This window comes from Mustelus asterias, chromosome 4 (genome assembly GCF_964213995.1).
Source record: "Mustelus asterias chromosome 4, sMusAst1.hap1.1, whole genome shotgun sequence".
Classification (NCBI taxonomy): Eukaryota; Metazoa; Chordata; class Chondrichthyes; order Carcharhiniformes; family Triakidae; genus Mustelus; species Mustelus asterias.
Window position 1 is genome coordinate 124415321 of NC_135804.1, and position 14999 is coordinate 124430319.

At 42.0% G+C, this 14999-nt stretch overlaps 1 protein-coding gene across 2 annotated transcripts in view; it reads left to right on the forward strand.

The window, feature by feature from the left end:
* The window catches only part of LOC144492971 (interferon alpha/beta receptor 2-like), a 42778-nt gene that overhangs the window by 464 nt on the left and 27315 nt on the right, over positions 1-14999 (forward strand). Inside the window, exons 1-3 of one of the 2 annotated variants that reach the window (XM_078211700.1) lie at positions 1409-1429; positions 10044-10170; positions 11639-11768. In XM_078211700.1, coding sequence (XP_078067826.1) covers positions 10119-10170; positions 11639-11768 — 182 coding nt within the window. In that variant the 5' untranslated portion in view covers positions 1409-1429; positions 10044-10118. Of the gene's footprint in view, positions 1-1408; positions 1430-10043; positions 10171-11638; positions 11769-14999 lie in introns of those variants that run through there. The other variant, XM_078211698.1, reaches the window with a different exon arrangement.

Consider the following 14999-nt stretch of genomic DNA (forward strand, 5'->3'; position numbering starts at 1 on the left):
ATACGTTTGTGAAATGCTAATTTTGCTCCGTTTGATTGGACAACTAATGGAAGCTAATATGGGCTGTTTGCTCAACTCCAAATTGCTTATATAAGTGAAATCATTCACCTCCTTCTTAGCACCGAATTGCTACTTGTCTATTTTGTTTAGTTAACATTATTGACGAAGCCACAACCTGTTAGTGTAAGAAAGGACTTTAAGTTATATGGGGTAAGCTGTTGTCACAGTTGATTTTAAATCTATCTTATGTCATGCCACCCTTGCAACAATCTTTGGTGTGATTTATTATTGTCACATGTATTGGTATACAGTGAAAAATATTGTTTCTTGTGCGCTATACAGACAAAGCATACTCTTCATAGAGTATAAGGGGAGAAGGAGAGGGTGAAGAATGTAGTGTCACAGTCATAGCTAGGGTGTAGAGAAGGATCAACATAATATAAGGTAGGTCCATTAAAAAGGCTGATGGCAACAGGGAAGGTGATGACATAGTGGTATTATCGCTAGACTATTAATCCAGAAACTCAACTAATGTTCTGGGGACCTGGGTTTGAATCCTGCCACGGTAAATGGTGGAATTTGAATTCAATAAAAAAATTCAAAAAAGTTTCAATAAAAAATAGCTGGAATTAAGAATCTACTAATGACCATGAAAACATTGTCAATTGTTGGAAAAACTGATCTGGTTCACTAATGTCCTTTTAGGGAAGGAAATCTACTGTCCTTAACCAGTCTGGCCTACATCTGACTCCAGACCCACAGCAAGGTGGTTGACTCTCAACTGCCCTCTAAGGGCAACTAAGAATGAGTAACAAATGCTGGCCAGCCAGCGATGCCCATGTCCCACGAGTGAATTAAAAAAGCTGTTCTTGAATTGCTTGGACATGACTTCAGACTTTTGGATCTTTTTCCTGATGGAAGAAGGTGAGAAAGAGTATGTCCAGGGTGCATGAAGTCCTTGATTAAAAGCTAGCTGCTTTTCTGAGGCAGCGAGAAGTGTAGACGGAGCTGATTTGCATGATGGACAGAGCTATGTAGTTTTTTGCGGTCTTGGTCAGAGCAGGACCCATACCAAGCTGTGGCACATCTGGAAAGCATGCTTTCTATGGTGCATCTGTAAAAGTTGGTGAGAGTTGTAGCGGACATGCCAAATTTCCTTAGCCTCCTGAGAAAGTAGAGGCATTGGTGGGCTTTCTTAACTGTAGTATCGGTGTGGAGGGACCAGGTAGATAATGTTCTGGACTTATGCCAAGATCAGCAGGGAATGTGAGCATGTTTACCTGGCTTAGAAAAAAGCAGCACCGTCTGACGCAAATCAGTTATTGCTCGGATGATCTGGCTTCCTTGGCACCTGTTTCCTTGAGGTGGAGATAACATTCAATTCTTTCCACAACACCTCTTCCCAGACCGTGCTGTGAAGTTTCCTACGGTATGTGACAAACATTTAATCTTCACAATAAGGTATTGTTCACCTAGTATGATACTATAAACCAGTAGAATTGTCATTTTTTAAAAAGTTAGTTATGACTAGATGCAGCTGAGCAACCTCCAATAAACAACATCAGAATGATACATGTTGCAGCCCTGAGGATTCCACGTTGAGTTCGACAACTTTAGATTTTGACCTTTCTCTTCCATCTTAAACTGCCCCCCCCCCCCCACCACCCCCCCAAATCCCCTTTTTTAAATAATGCCTACATGTTTTGCCTCAATGCAAACATCCCCCCTACCCTTCTCACACCAGGTCATCTGTCTTTTGTTCTTAAAGTTGTTACTTTCAATTTCTACATTCTTCCTCATTTCTGGTGAGTCGAAAGACGTAAAAGTTAACTCTGTTTCTCTCCTGATAGATGCTGCTAGACCTGCTGAGTTTTTCCAGCGTACTCTGTTCTTGTTTCAGGTTGCAGCATCTGCAGTATTTTGCTTATCAAAATTGGTGCATTGATTTTCATATAAGGGGGTTTATTCAATGATTTTGGTATCCTTCCATCTACGAGAGATGATGGACACACAGTGAATAATCCATTTCAGATGGGGTCTCTTCATTTGGTGCACCTTGGCTGATGGCTGTGAGGGCCAATAGAATATAAGAGCAGGGAGGTTATGATGGAGCTCTATAAAATACTAATTCCAGTACTCTGTGTAGTTCTGGTCACCACATTAGAGAAAGGATGTGATTACAATAGAAAGGGTGCAGAGAAAATTTATCAGGATGTTGCCTGGGCTGGGGCATTTCAGGCTGGGGTTGTTTTATTTAGAGCTGAGGATGTGACCTGACTGAGCTGTACAAAATTATGAAGCACATAGGGTAGACACCCCTTAGCAGAGGAGTCAATAACCAAGGGGTATAGTTTTAAGATAAAATACAGAAAATTTAGAAGGGATTTGAGGAAAACCTTTTTCACCCGGAGGGTGGTGGGAATCTGAAACTCTGCCCCAAGGAGTGGTAGAGGCAGGAACCCTAACAATATTTAAGAAGCATTTAGCAGTGCACTTGAAACACTATAGCATAGAAGGCTACAGAGCAAGTGCTGGAACATGGGATTAGAATGGATAGGTGCTTGATGGCCAATGCAGACACGATGGGCTGAAGAGTTTCTTTTTGCGCTGTAAAATTCTATGTCTCTATCCTTGAGGGGCCTATCCTGCCTCAAGTGGTGCATATGAAGTTGCAAAGTGACATTGTGTGCTGTTGCTAGTTGGCAATAACTGGGTTACTAATCAGGTTAGGTCAGAAGTGAAGGAGAAGGAAGACTACTATGCTAATAATATTCTGTCTTAATATTTTTGCGGGGAGGTGGTGGTATAGTGGTATTGTCAATGGACTAGTAATCCAGAGACTGAGAGTAATGCTCTGGGGACCCAGATTCAAATCGCACCATGGTAGATGGTGAAATTTGAATTCAGTAAAAATTTGGAATTAAAAGTCTAATGATGACCATGAAACCATTGTCGATTGTCTTAAAAACCCTACCTAGTTCACGAATGTCCTTTTAGGGAAGGAAAACTGTCGTCCTCACCCAGTCTGGTTTACATGCGACTCCATATCCACAGCAATGTGGTTAACTCTTAAATGCCCTCAGGGATGGGGCAATTAATGCTGGCCCAGCCAGCGATGCCCACATCCCATGAACAAATTACACACTTTATCTCACTCATTCCCTCCTGTCTTCTGCTCTTAAATACGGAAACAGATTCATGTTTATATAGCGCCGTTCACAACTTAGGATGTCCCAAATCATTTTCCAATGAAAGTACAATTAAATATGTACTTATTCCTCACTTTGTTAATTTCATTCATTATAGATTGCTTGGGTGTATTATGATTCCTTTTGTCAAAAGAAATACTCAGAATATCCAGGACGTCCCTGGTAATGCATTAACGGCAGTACGTCTAGTAGTTGTAAAGTTCTTTTGTGTTCATACTTAAAGCAGATGTGATACTTGGCGTACATTCTGTAATTTTATTTTTATCAATAGAATTGGAGGGTTATCCACAGAGTGGATAACCACTGCTTGAATGGACTGATTTTACACTGGGACTTTACTGGAGGTATTTTGTCAGATATGAGGCTGCCCAGTTGTCATCTGAAAGCAGGAAGAAATCATAAACACATCTTCTCTAGCCACCAACAATTTGTTTGGAGGTTTCTATAGACAGACCAACTTACCCTACTGGTTGAAAATTCTAACATTAATCAAGAGGTGAATTGAAAACGGATAGCTGAAAAGCTCATTTGAAAGAGTGAAAATAAATTTGAATTTAAATTCCAGGGTGTCAGCCATGACTAAGCGATAGTACTGACATCTTTGAGTTTGAAGGTTGTGGATTCAGGACACACAATTGAGGCTTTTTTTTTGTTACAGGCCACAGAATGATATCAATTACAAGCTCTAGTTTTGATTTGCAAATCAGTAGGGAGCGTGAATGCGGTCCCCCACGACCACAAATAGTGCAGTCGAGTACCCTGCATTTGGGGACTTTGCAGGTGTCAGCCCAACTGGCAAGCAATAGAAAAGCCTTGTCCTAGAAGAACATTTGTTGTTGCAAAAATATACTTTATTTGTAAAAAGAATATTACAAAAGATTTCAAAATGACTGTTTCAGAAAGTGCAAAAAGTATTCAAATTTTGTACTTGGATCATGTTGAACTCTGAGGCACGCCAATGGAATTGAGAGATGTAATCTTCACTGTATACATTCAGTGTGAGTTATACAGCCTGAGGGCTTTCTATACAATTCCTAGCCCTCATGACATACACCCAAGACTTGACTACGTGATCTCGTCTGAGTGTTTTACCAAGAGTGCATTTCATTGTCGGAGGTGTCATCTTTCAACTGCCAACCTTAAACAAAACAGCATCTACCCTCTCAGATGAACAAGACTTTCTTATTTGAAGAAAAGCACGGGTGTTTTCCTGGTGTTCTGACCAATATTTATCCCTCAACCAACATCACTAAAACAGATTCCCTGCTTATAGTTATTGTGATGTCCTGAGGAAATGCTTAAAATAAATGTGAGTTCCTTTAATTAAATTGTGGTCTGTGTAATTTTTACATTTTACGATACAGCACGTCAGCTCGTGCCAAATTTCTTTCTTTATATAATCAGGCCATGCAAAATCGTATAACCCGAGTATAGTTTTTCACCTAAAAAAAAAGACTATTGTGGGATTTTATTTATTTGGTGAATGAAAATCCCCAAGGCCAAGCAATAGCCACCGCTTAGCCTGTAGCGGGGACACTGCTCAGTAACATGCAGCATTGTTTGTCTTTCAACAAGTGCATTAGAGTTTTGTACAGAACCTATGGAATTTAAGGAGAAATGATAGTCTTATCAAAGGATATCATCATAGGCAAGGTGACATTTCTTCTTCTGTATCTCCGAGCACCTGAATGCTGCATGTCAGCATTTGAAATGCCTGTTCCTTTTTATCGTTTCAGACTATTTATCTAACTAGTAAGTGGCCTCAATCAACTGATCCTAATGTCAAATGTCTTTGTGGGTTATAGAGTGTGGTAAGAATATAGTGTGGTAGGAATATAGCTAATGAATGAGATTAAAGTATTAACAGCTACTTGAGCTATATATACTTTAGGATTTTTTTCTGAATAGCATGACGTCAAATGTCATGAGGCACGGATGTACATTGTGTACAGCAGCATTTTCTATGTTTTGCCAGATGGGGTGCACTCTAGCCCTGAGTTTCATGATGTATACAGCAATACTAATGGAGGAAGGAGGGGAGAGATTTAATAACGGCATTCAAAATTGTTACAGGACTTGGAGCGAATAAATTGCTTCCAGTGGCAGGCGGGGGGGGGGTCAGTAACTAAAGGATAGTTATAAGATAATTGGCAATAGTGGGTTAACAAGATACCTTTCTTTACAGAATGAGTTATGATTCGGACCACACTGATTGAAATGACAGAGGAAGTAGACAAGTGTCAACTTTCAAAAGGAAATTTGAATTGTATTGAAAAGGAAACATAATCAGGGCTATGGGGAAAAAGAGTTGGCCAATTTGGATAGCTGTTTCAAAGACGCACAGACATAATTGAACTTCCCCCGTGCTGTTTATTTTAGGAAATGTAGAAAGTGTCAATTTTTAAAATCTAGTAAACCTTTCTAGTTTCTTTATGTTAGATAAGAAAGAAGAAAATATCTTTTGTTCACACTTGTGATGATTTCATTTGTGGTATTGAAAATGTGAACAGGTTTATCATGCAGAAAGGTTCATTTTTTTATAGCTAGTTATTTTGAAACTACAAATGGTTACAAACATGAGAGTGAGGTTCCTGTTTCACTGAATCAGTTTCACTGAACTTTTTCAACAGATCACTTGACTTAATAAAACCATTCAAGTAGGTGTCCTTTTTGGAGTTTGGCTCAACTTGTAGCTAAATTGTCCAGTGTTTTAGAGGGCAAGTGCCATCCCAAACTGGCTAGTTCTAAAGCAACTGTGTTATTGAATGGAAGAAGTAAGAAAGAGCGAGAAACAGAGAGAGCGTAGCTGTGAAAGAGAGTGGAGAAATGTAGAAAAAAATGGAGAGATTAACAAAGACCTGTGTGGGACTGCAGGATGGTTGGTTCTGAAATTTCCTATCTGTTCTGGAGAGAACATTACTTTTCACACGTATAATTATTAATTTTGTGAAAACAGGAATTTCAGTTCCCCAGGGAAAGAAACGCAGTGATACAGGGTAAGCGAGAGAAAAATACAGGTACAGTCACCTGTCATCTGGAGACAGATTTATCCTAAGGAATACAAGCATTAAAAAAGCCTTTCAATAGTAAACGTTTAAGAAAACATGACAGCCTCAAAAATCTGACATTGATATATGGTATAGCTCTCAAGAGGTGGTGATAAGGAGCTAGATTGAGTAGGACATAAGTTTTTAAGATTCAAAACAAAAGGGTTTAGTTATAACTGATCCTGCCAATGAGCCCAACCTTTAACTTTTATTGCCGTGAGAAAACTAAAATAAGAACCGTGTGCAGCAGTCGTTGATTTGAAAATTACTAAAAGGAGATGTGAATTCTGAAAGTTATGAGATTTGTCTTGGAGGGAGATTGGAGGGCATAAACTCGAGAAAAGGTTGATTTTTAACAATTATTTAGTGTCCCATGTGGAATCTTATAGCCCTTTTGTAGTTCCGAACTTCAAACAAAAACTAATTTATTCTGCATTGGCTACAAGTATTGTAAAAATGAAATTGAAGCAAATACTTAGCAAAATTATAATGTACTGATCAACACCTCCCAGTAAAACAGCAGCTATACATGTTAAATGTTCATCTGCCCCTATCAGCAACGTTATGCTCCTATGTAGGTCTGAGGCATTCAAGTCAGGTGACCCTGACCTTTACAAGAAATCCACATCCAAATACGATCTACGGGAAACCATCAAAGACGCCAAGAAACAGTAACAGAACAAGCTAGAATCCCAGACTAGCCTCACGAACACCCATCGATTTTTATGGCAAGGTCTACACAATATAACAGGCTACAAGATGAAGGCACGTAGAATTGCCGGCAACAATGCACCTCTCCCCGGTGAGTTCAATGCCCGTTTTGAGCAAGAGGTCAGTGAGAGGACATCATCCGCCCCGGAAGCCTCGGCTGAATCAATATTCGAGGTCACCATTACAGATGTCAGATTGGAAGTTAATCCATGTAAAACGACTGGCCTCGAAGGGAATACCTGGACAAGCACTCAGATCCTGTGTGGACCAGCTGATGGGGGTATTCGCAGACATCTTTAACTTCTCTTTTTTTATACCAATCTGATGTCCCTATCTGCTTCAAGAAGATACCTATCATTCCGGTACCAAAGAAAAGCCAGGCAGCATGCCATAATAATCATCCAGTGGCTCTGATATCCATCATTATGAAATGCCTCGAAAGGTTAGTCATGGAATGTATCATCTCCAGTCTCCCAGACTGCCTGGATCCACTACAGTTCGCTTATTGCCACAACAGATCCACAGCAAACGCCATTTCCCTGGCCCTACACTCCACCCTGGTATACCTGGATAATAAGGACACTTATGTCAGACTCCTATTTATTAACTGCAGCTCAGCCTTCAACATCATTATCCCAACAAAAATCATCTCCAAACTCCATGACCTAGGGCCCGCTCCTCCCTTTGTGACTGGATCCTAGACTTCCTAACCCACAGACCACAATCAGTAAAGATAGGCAACGACACCTCCTCCATGATTATCCACCACACTGGTGCCCCGCAAAGCTGTGTCCTCAACCCTTTAATGTACTCTTCGTGTACTTTTGACTGTGGATAAATTCCACTCCAACCCCATTTTCAAGTTTGCTGACTACACCACCATAGTGGGTCGGATCTCAAACAATGATGAGATGGAGTACAGGAAAGAGATAGAGAATCTGGTGAAATAGTGAGACGACAATAATCTCTCCCTCAATGTCAGTAAAACAAAGGAGATAGTCATTGACTTCAGGATGTGTAGTGGAGGACATGCCACTGTCTACATCAATGGGGATGAAGTGGAAATGGTCAAGAGCTTCAAGTTTCTAGGTGTCCTGATTCCCCCCCTCCCCCCATGCTGACGCTATAGTTAAGAAAGCCCACTAATGCCTCTTTCTCAGAAGGCTAAGGAAATTCAGCATGTCCACTACGACTCTCTCCAATTTTTACAGATCCACTGTAGAGAGCATCCTTTCCAGATGTATCACAGTTTGGTATGGCTCCTGCTCTGATCAAGACCCGAAGAAACTATGAAGGGTTGTGAACATTGCCCAGTCAATCACGCACATCAGTCACGTACACCAGCCTCCCATCCATTGACACTGTCTACACTTCCCACTGCCTCGGAAAAGCAGCCAGCATAATCAAGGACCCCACGCACCCCAGACATGCTCTCTTCAGTCGGGAAAAAGATGCAAAAGTCTGACTTCACGTACCAACCAACACAAGAACAGCTTCTTCCCTGCCGCCATCAAACTTTTGATTGGATCTACCACATATTAAGCTAACCTTTCTCTGCACGCTAGCTATGACTGTAACACTATATTCTACATCCTACCCTTTTCCCCTATGAATGGTATGCTTTGTCGTACAGTGTGCAAGAAACAATGCTTTTCACTGTATCCAATACATGTGACAATAACAAATCAAATTTACTTTGCATATTTGGCTATACCAAAGATGTTTACCTTCTTGCACTGGAAATAAAACTGGGCCTGGGTTCGAATCCCGGCTTGGGTCACTGTCTGTGTGGAGTTTGCACATTCTCCTCGTGTCTGCGTGGGTTTCCTCCGGGTGCTCCAGTTTCCTCCCTCAGTCCAAAGATGTGCGGATTAGGTTGATTCGTCATGCTAAAAATTGCCCTTCATGTCCTGGGATGTGTAGGTTAGAGGGATTAGTGGGTAAATATATAGGGATATGGGGGTAGGGCCTGGGTGGGTTTGTGGTTGGTGCAGACTCGATGGGCCGAATGGCCTCTTTCTGTACTGTAGGGTTTCTATGATTAAAGGCAGCAATTGCCCAGATCAGGTTCCACTTCAAACCACATCAGGAGCTAAATGTTCTGTTCTCAGCTTACCATGACCGCTGGTTTATCTATTTTAATCTGTGCATTAGTCTTCCTATTCGTTCATAGCACTGACCACTCCACTTTTCTGGGTCATCACCACGGTTTCTCTCCATTTCAAATGGAGTGTGGTCATGAACATTTAGAGCAACAGGAAATATCTTTCAAAGTGGAATACAGCCAGATATTCCGATTCACCACAACGGAATCAAAGGCCCGTTTTGCATATCTCGGGGTTAGGTTATTGATTATGACGGTCTCAATGTAATTTTTAGAACCAAGTAAAGTTCATCATCATTCCCATTCCAATCCTTACTTTATTTTCCAACCTTGTAATTGAAGTGTGATAAAATCTTGGACGTGTCTCAAAGTATATTTGAGGAGTATGGGAAGTTTTTTTTAAAAGATACCCAATTTTTGTGGGTTATTTTGTTAAGTATAATTTTGGGGATGGAGAATAATAAATAAAAACATTTACAACTGGGTTCCCCAAAATGATCAGCTCATCTTGCTGGAATCGAGGTTGTGTAGAACCAACAGTGAAAGAAAGGTTTGCTGGTCATGGGTGGCCCCAATCTTCTCCAACCAGTCCAGCCATCCAGACCAACCTTTTGTCTCAGCTTTCAACTGATATGGACATTTTCTAGTGATCCTGACCTGGATCCTGGAGAACCGGCCGGTTTGGTAAGGGCGAGCTGACAGAATTGAGTGCCTGTCAGGCAGTTAAATAGCCACTGTTGGGGTGGAAATCCCTCTCGGCGAAACCTGCAGGTGAGTCAGAGGCGGGCAGCGGCACTGGGAGCAGGTTGACCAAGCTTTTGTTCTAATATATGCTTGCGTAGCTTGGTGTCAGATTTTGTTTGATTACGCTCCTGTGAAATGCTTCCTGCATTAATGGCACTATATAATTGCAAGTTGGGGTAAGGCTATGAGGGGAAAACCCTGCAATAATTTCTCTTGTTGGTTCTGCAGGTTATATAATGCTGTCTGGGAGGAATGCTCTAAAATGTTAATGAGAACCTTTCGGCTGTGTGGGCCAATGGGAGTATGGCTAAATCAGCAGTGAGGATAATAATGCTGTCACACCTTATTTTACACGGTAAGAAGAAATTATTTTATTTCAATAATTATTAACTCTGTGCAAGTGGATGGATTTTGAATGGGTTAAAATCAGGCCCATCTTCTTGCAAAAATTAATTTAAAAGTAACTTTTTGGGGAGACACTCTTGCAATACTAAATATTAGCCTTCATCTTGCTATCAGCAGTGAACCAATGGTGCTAGCCTTCTGTTACACTTAGCCACCGATTTTCTGTGGGCCTTTATATTAGAACCTAGAGTTATTCAAGAACTTAAACTGTGCGGTTCTCTCTGCGGGAAATCTGGGATGTATGTGAACAGAGCAAGCAATGGTGTGTTTCTTTTAATCAAAGATGTTGGAAATTCTTCAGTGCTTTGCAGAGTCCGCACCAGGAAGTGTGGGTCAGGATAGTTAATTCAATGCAAAAGTTACACATGGAAAGAAAAATAAAAGGAGTGAGAGAAGATTGGTTAAACTAAAAAGATGAGGCATAAAGAGAAAAGAAAACAATCATTTTAACTTTATTGAATTTGTAAAAAAATCTCCATCAATAATTAAAATCAGAATAGGCACTACATTTGGTGGAGTCCATTTTCAGTGATGGAGAGGTTATTTGGCAAAATTAATATTAATCACACTGTAGTAAGTCCACTTGAATGAACAAGTGGTCTCTTTCTCTGGTGTGCTTACGTGGCATCTACTACAAGGTATGTACCACAATTTTGAGTTTTAATGTCCATAAGTCTGCAATGGAAAATTTGGAACTTTATTTAATCTCAGCAAGGGTCCTGAGTTCTGCCCTTGGTGGATATTGGGTGATTTGGCATGGTTGGTGGAAGGGCAGAACTTGTTGGGTTGAGGCATGTGTTGGGACCAAGTTGGCATAAGGGCCGTGGAAGTGGGCATGAGGTGGCATGGATGGGGCATAGGGATGGGGACGGTGAAGAGATGTGAGGACTGCAAATGTCAACACTGTGCCGGAACAGCAAAGCAGGACTTCTGTCCACCCAGCCTGTCTCTGCCCTCAACATCTTCCATCATTATTCCGGGGTAGCCTGGTCCAACTCCCAGGATAACCCATCACCCTGGAACAAAAATCTGATGCTTGCTCAAACACTTTCTGAAGTCGGGAATTCTCCTGACCCTGTGTAACCGATGCGTGAGTGGAAATCTAGGCCTAAATGTCAATCAAAATTTTAAAAACTATTTGCCTTTTTTCACTTCTGTTTATTCCCTATTTCACTGAATGAACATCCTGTATTGTCCATTTTCTGAAACTTGTTTTCTGTTTTGTTTTTTTACCCCACTGTTTCTCTGGTGTCCCGCAGTCCACCAGAGACCTGGACAGCTGATCTTAAAATGGTAATCTTCAGCAAATAAAAACAAGCTCCAAAAATGCGTTAATGTCGAAAGAATCTTCAAATAAATTGTGGGTAGTGAGGGCATTGTTTCCACACCAGAAGCCTAAATGTGCATTTGTTATTTAGTTTTAGGTCAGCTGCTCGCACCACAGAATGTGAAATTAACTTCTGTAAACTTTCGGTATTTGGTGACATGGAAAGCGGGAGCTGGGTCAGGTCTGGACACGTGGTACTCAGTTGCAGCCTGTAATTTAAGGTAGGTAGCTATGTCTGTTGTTGTTGGATTTCTCCAGTGAACACAGTGCATTGTTTAAATTCAGTCTTGGGATGTGGGCATTGCTAGGCAAAGCAGCTTTTAAACCCATCACAGTTGCCCAGGAGCAATTGGTGAGGAGCTGCTTGCTCCTTGGATTGCTCCATGTGCTGAATATTCACCCATATTGCTGTTAGTGAGGGAGTTACAAGATTTTAACCCATTGGATGAAGGACCAACAGCATATTTTTCCAAGGCATTTTGTGTGTAACTTGGGTGTCCCCTTGAATCTGATACCCTCGCCACCGAGTTGGTACAAGTCATAGAATCCACCAACGCCTCTACTTTCTCAGAAGACTAAGGAAATTTGGCATGTCAGCTATGACTCTCTCCAATTTTTACAGATGCACCATAGAAAGTATTATTTCTGGTTGTATCACAGCTTGGTATGGGCTCCTGCTTTACCCAAGACCGCAAGAAACTAAACAAGGTCGTGAATGTAGCCCAATCCATCAAGCAGACCAGCTTCCCATCCATTGACTCTGTTTACACTTCCCGCTGCCTCGGCAAAGCAGGCAACATAATTAAGGACCCCACGCACCCCGGACATTCTCTCTTCCACCTTCTGGAAGGTGGAATGTCTTGTGAAAAGGAAGAGGGAAGCTTATGTAGGGATGAGGAAACAAGGTTCAGATGGCTCGATTGAGGGTTACAAGTTAGCAAGGAATGAGCTGAAAAAGGGGCTTAGGAGAGCTAGGAGGGGACATGAGAAGTCCTTGGCGGGTCGGATCAAGGAAAACCCCAAGGCTTTTTACTCTTATGTGAGGAATAAAAGAATGACCAGGGTGAGGTTAGGGCCGGTCAAGGACAGTAGTGGGAACTTGTGTATGGAGTCAGTAGAGATAGGCGAGGTGATGAATGAATACTTTTCTTCAGTGTTCACCAAGGAGAGGGGCCATGTTTTTGAGGAAGAGAAGGTGTTACAGGCTAATAGGCTGGAGGAAATAGATGTTCGGAGGGAGGATGTCTTGGCAGTTTTGAATAAACTGAAGGTCGATAAGTCCCCTGGGCCTGATGAAATGTATCCTAGGATTCTTTGGGAGGCAAGGGATGAGATTGCAGAGCCTTTGGCGTTGATCTTTGGGTCCTCGTTGTCCACGGGGATGGTGCCAGAGGACTGGAGAATGGCGAATGTTGTTCCTCTGTTTAAGAAAGGGAATAGAAATGACCCTGGTAATTATAGACCGGTTAGTCTTACTTCGGTGGTTGGTAAATTGATGGAAAGGGTCCTTAGGGATGGGATTTACGACCATTTAGAAAGATGCGGATTAATCCGAGATAGTCAGCACGGATTCGTGAAGGGCAAGTCGTGCCTCACAAATTTGATAGAATTTTTTGAGGAGGTAACTAAGTGTGTTGATGAAGGTAGGGCAGTTGATGTCATATACATGGATTTTAGTAAGGCGTTTGATAAGGTCCCCCATGGTCGGCTTATGATGAAAGTGAGGAGGTGTGGGATAGAGGGAAAGTTGGCCGATTGGATAGGCAACTGGCTGTCTGACCGAAGACAGAGGGTGGTGGTCGATGGAAAATTTTCGGATTGGAGGCAGGTTGCTAGCGGTGTGCCGCAGGGATCAGTGCTTGGTCCTCTGCTCTTTGTGATTTTTATTAATGACTTAGAGGAGGGGGCTGAAGGGTGGATCAGTAAATTTGCTGATGACACCAAGATTGGTGGAGTAGTGGATGAGGTGGAGGGCTGTTGTAGGCTGCAAAGAGACATAGATAGGATGCAAAGCTGGGCTGAAAAATGGCAAATGGAGTTTAACCCTGATAAATGTGAGGTGATTCATTTTGGTAGGACAAATTTAAATGTGGATTACAGGGTCAAAGGTAGGGTTCTGAAGACTGTGGAGGAACAGAGAGATCTTGGGGTCCATATCCACAGATCTCTAAAGGTTGCCAGTCAAGTGGATAGAGCTGTGAAGAAGGCCTATAGTGTGTTAGCTTTTATTAACAGGGGGTTGGAGTTTAAGAGCCGTGGGGTTATGCTGCAACTGTACAGGACCTTGGTGAGACCACATTTGGAATATTGTGTGCAGTTCTGGTCACCTCACTATAGGAAGGATGTGGAAGCGCTGGAAAGAGTGCAGAGGAGATTTACCAGGATGCTGCCTGGTTTGGAGGGTAGGTCTTATGAGGAAAGGTTGAGGGAGCTAGGGCTGTTCTCTCTGGAGCGGAGGAGGCTGAGGGGAGACTTAATAGAGGTGTATAAAATGATGAAGGGGATAGATAGAGTGAACATTCAAAGACTATTTCCTCGGGTGGATGGAGCTATTACAAGGGGGCATAACTATAGGGTTCGTGGTGGGAGATACAGGACGGATATCAGAGGTAGGTTCTTTACGCAGAGAGTGGTTGGGGTGTGGAATGGACTGCCTGCAGTAATAGTGGAGTCAGACACTTTAGGAACATTTAAGCGGTTATTGGATAGGCACATGGAGCACACCAGGATGATAGGGAGTGGGATAGCTTGATCTTGGTTTCAGATAAAGCTCGGCACAACATCGTGGGCCGAAGGGCCTGTTCTGTACTGTTCTATGTTCTATGTTCTATGTTCTTCCTTTGGGAATAAGATACAAAAAGTCTGAGGTCACTTATCAACCGACTCAAGAATAGCTTCTTCCCTGCTGCCGTCAAACCTTTGAATGGACCTACCTTGCATTAAGTTGATCTTTCTCTATACCCTAACAATGACTGTAACATTACGTTCTGCACTCTTGTTTCCTTCTCTATGAAGGGTATGTTTTGTCTGTATAGTAAGCAAGAAACAACACTTTTCACTGTATGCTAATACATGTGACAAATCAAATAGAATCACTACAGTGTAAAAGCAGGCTATTCGACCCATCACTTTCTGATGGAGCATCCCACTCAGACCCTATTCCCGTAACCCCATGTATTTACCTCGCTAATCCTTCCCCAGCCTACACATCATGGGACCCTAAGGGGCAACTTTAGCATGGCCAATCAACCTAACCTGTACATTTGGGAAGGGTTGTCAAAGAGAAGTTGTTACATATAGATAGCAAACACTGCAAGCAAGATGGAGGGAGTGAAAGAAGGTGGTGGACATGGTGCCAGTCAATTGGGTTGCTTTGTTCAGGCTGGTGTTAAGCTTCTTCAGTGTGTTGAAGCTTCACCCATCTAACAAAGTGGAGTCTTCTTTATTTGTTC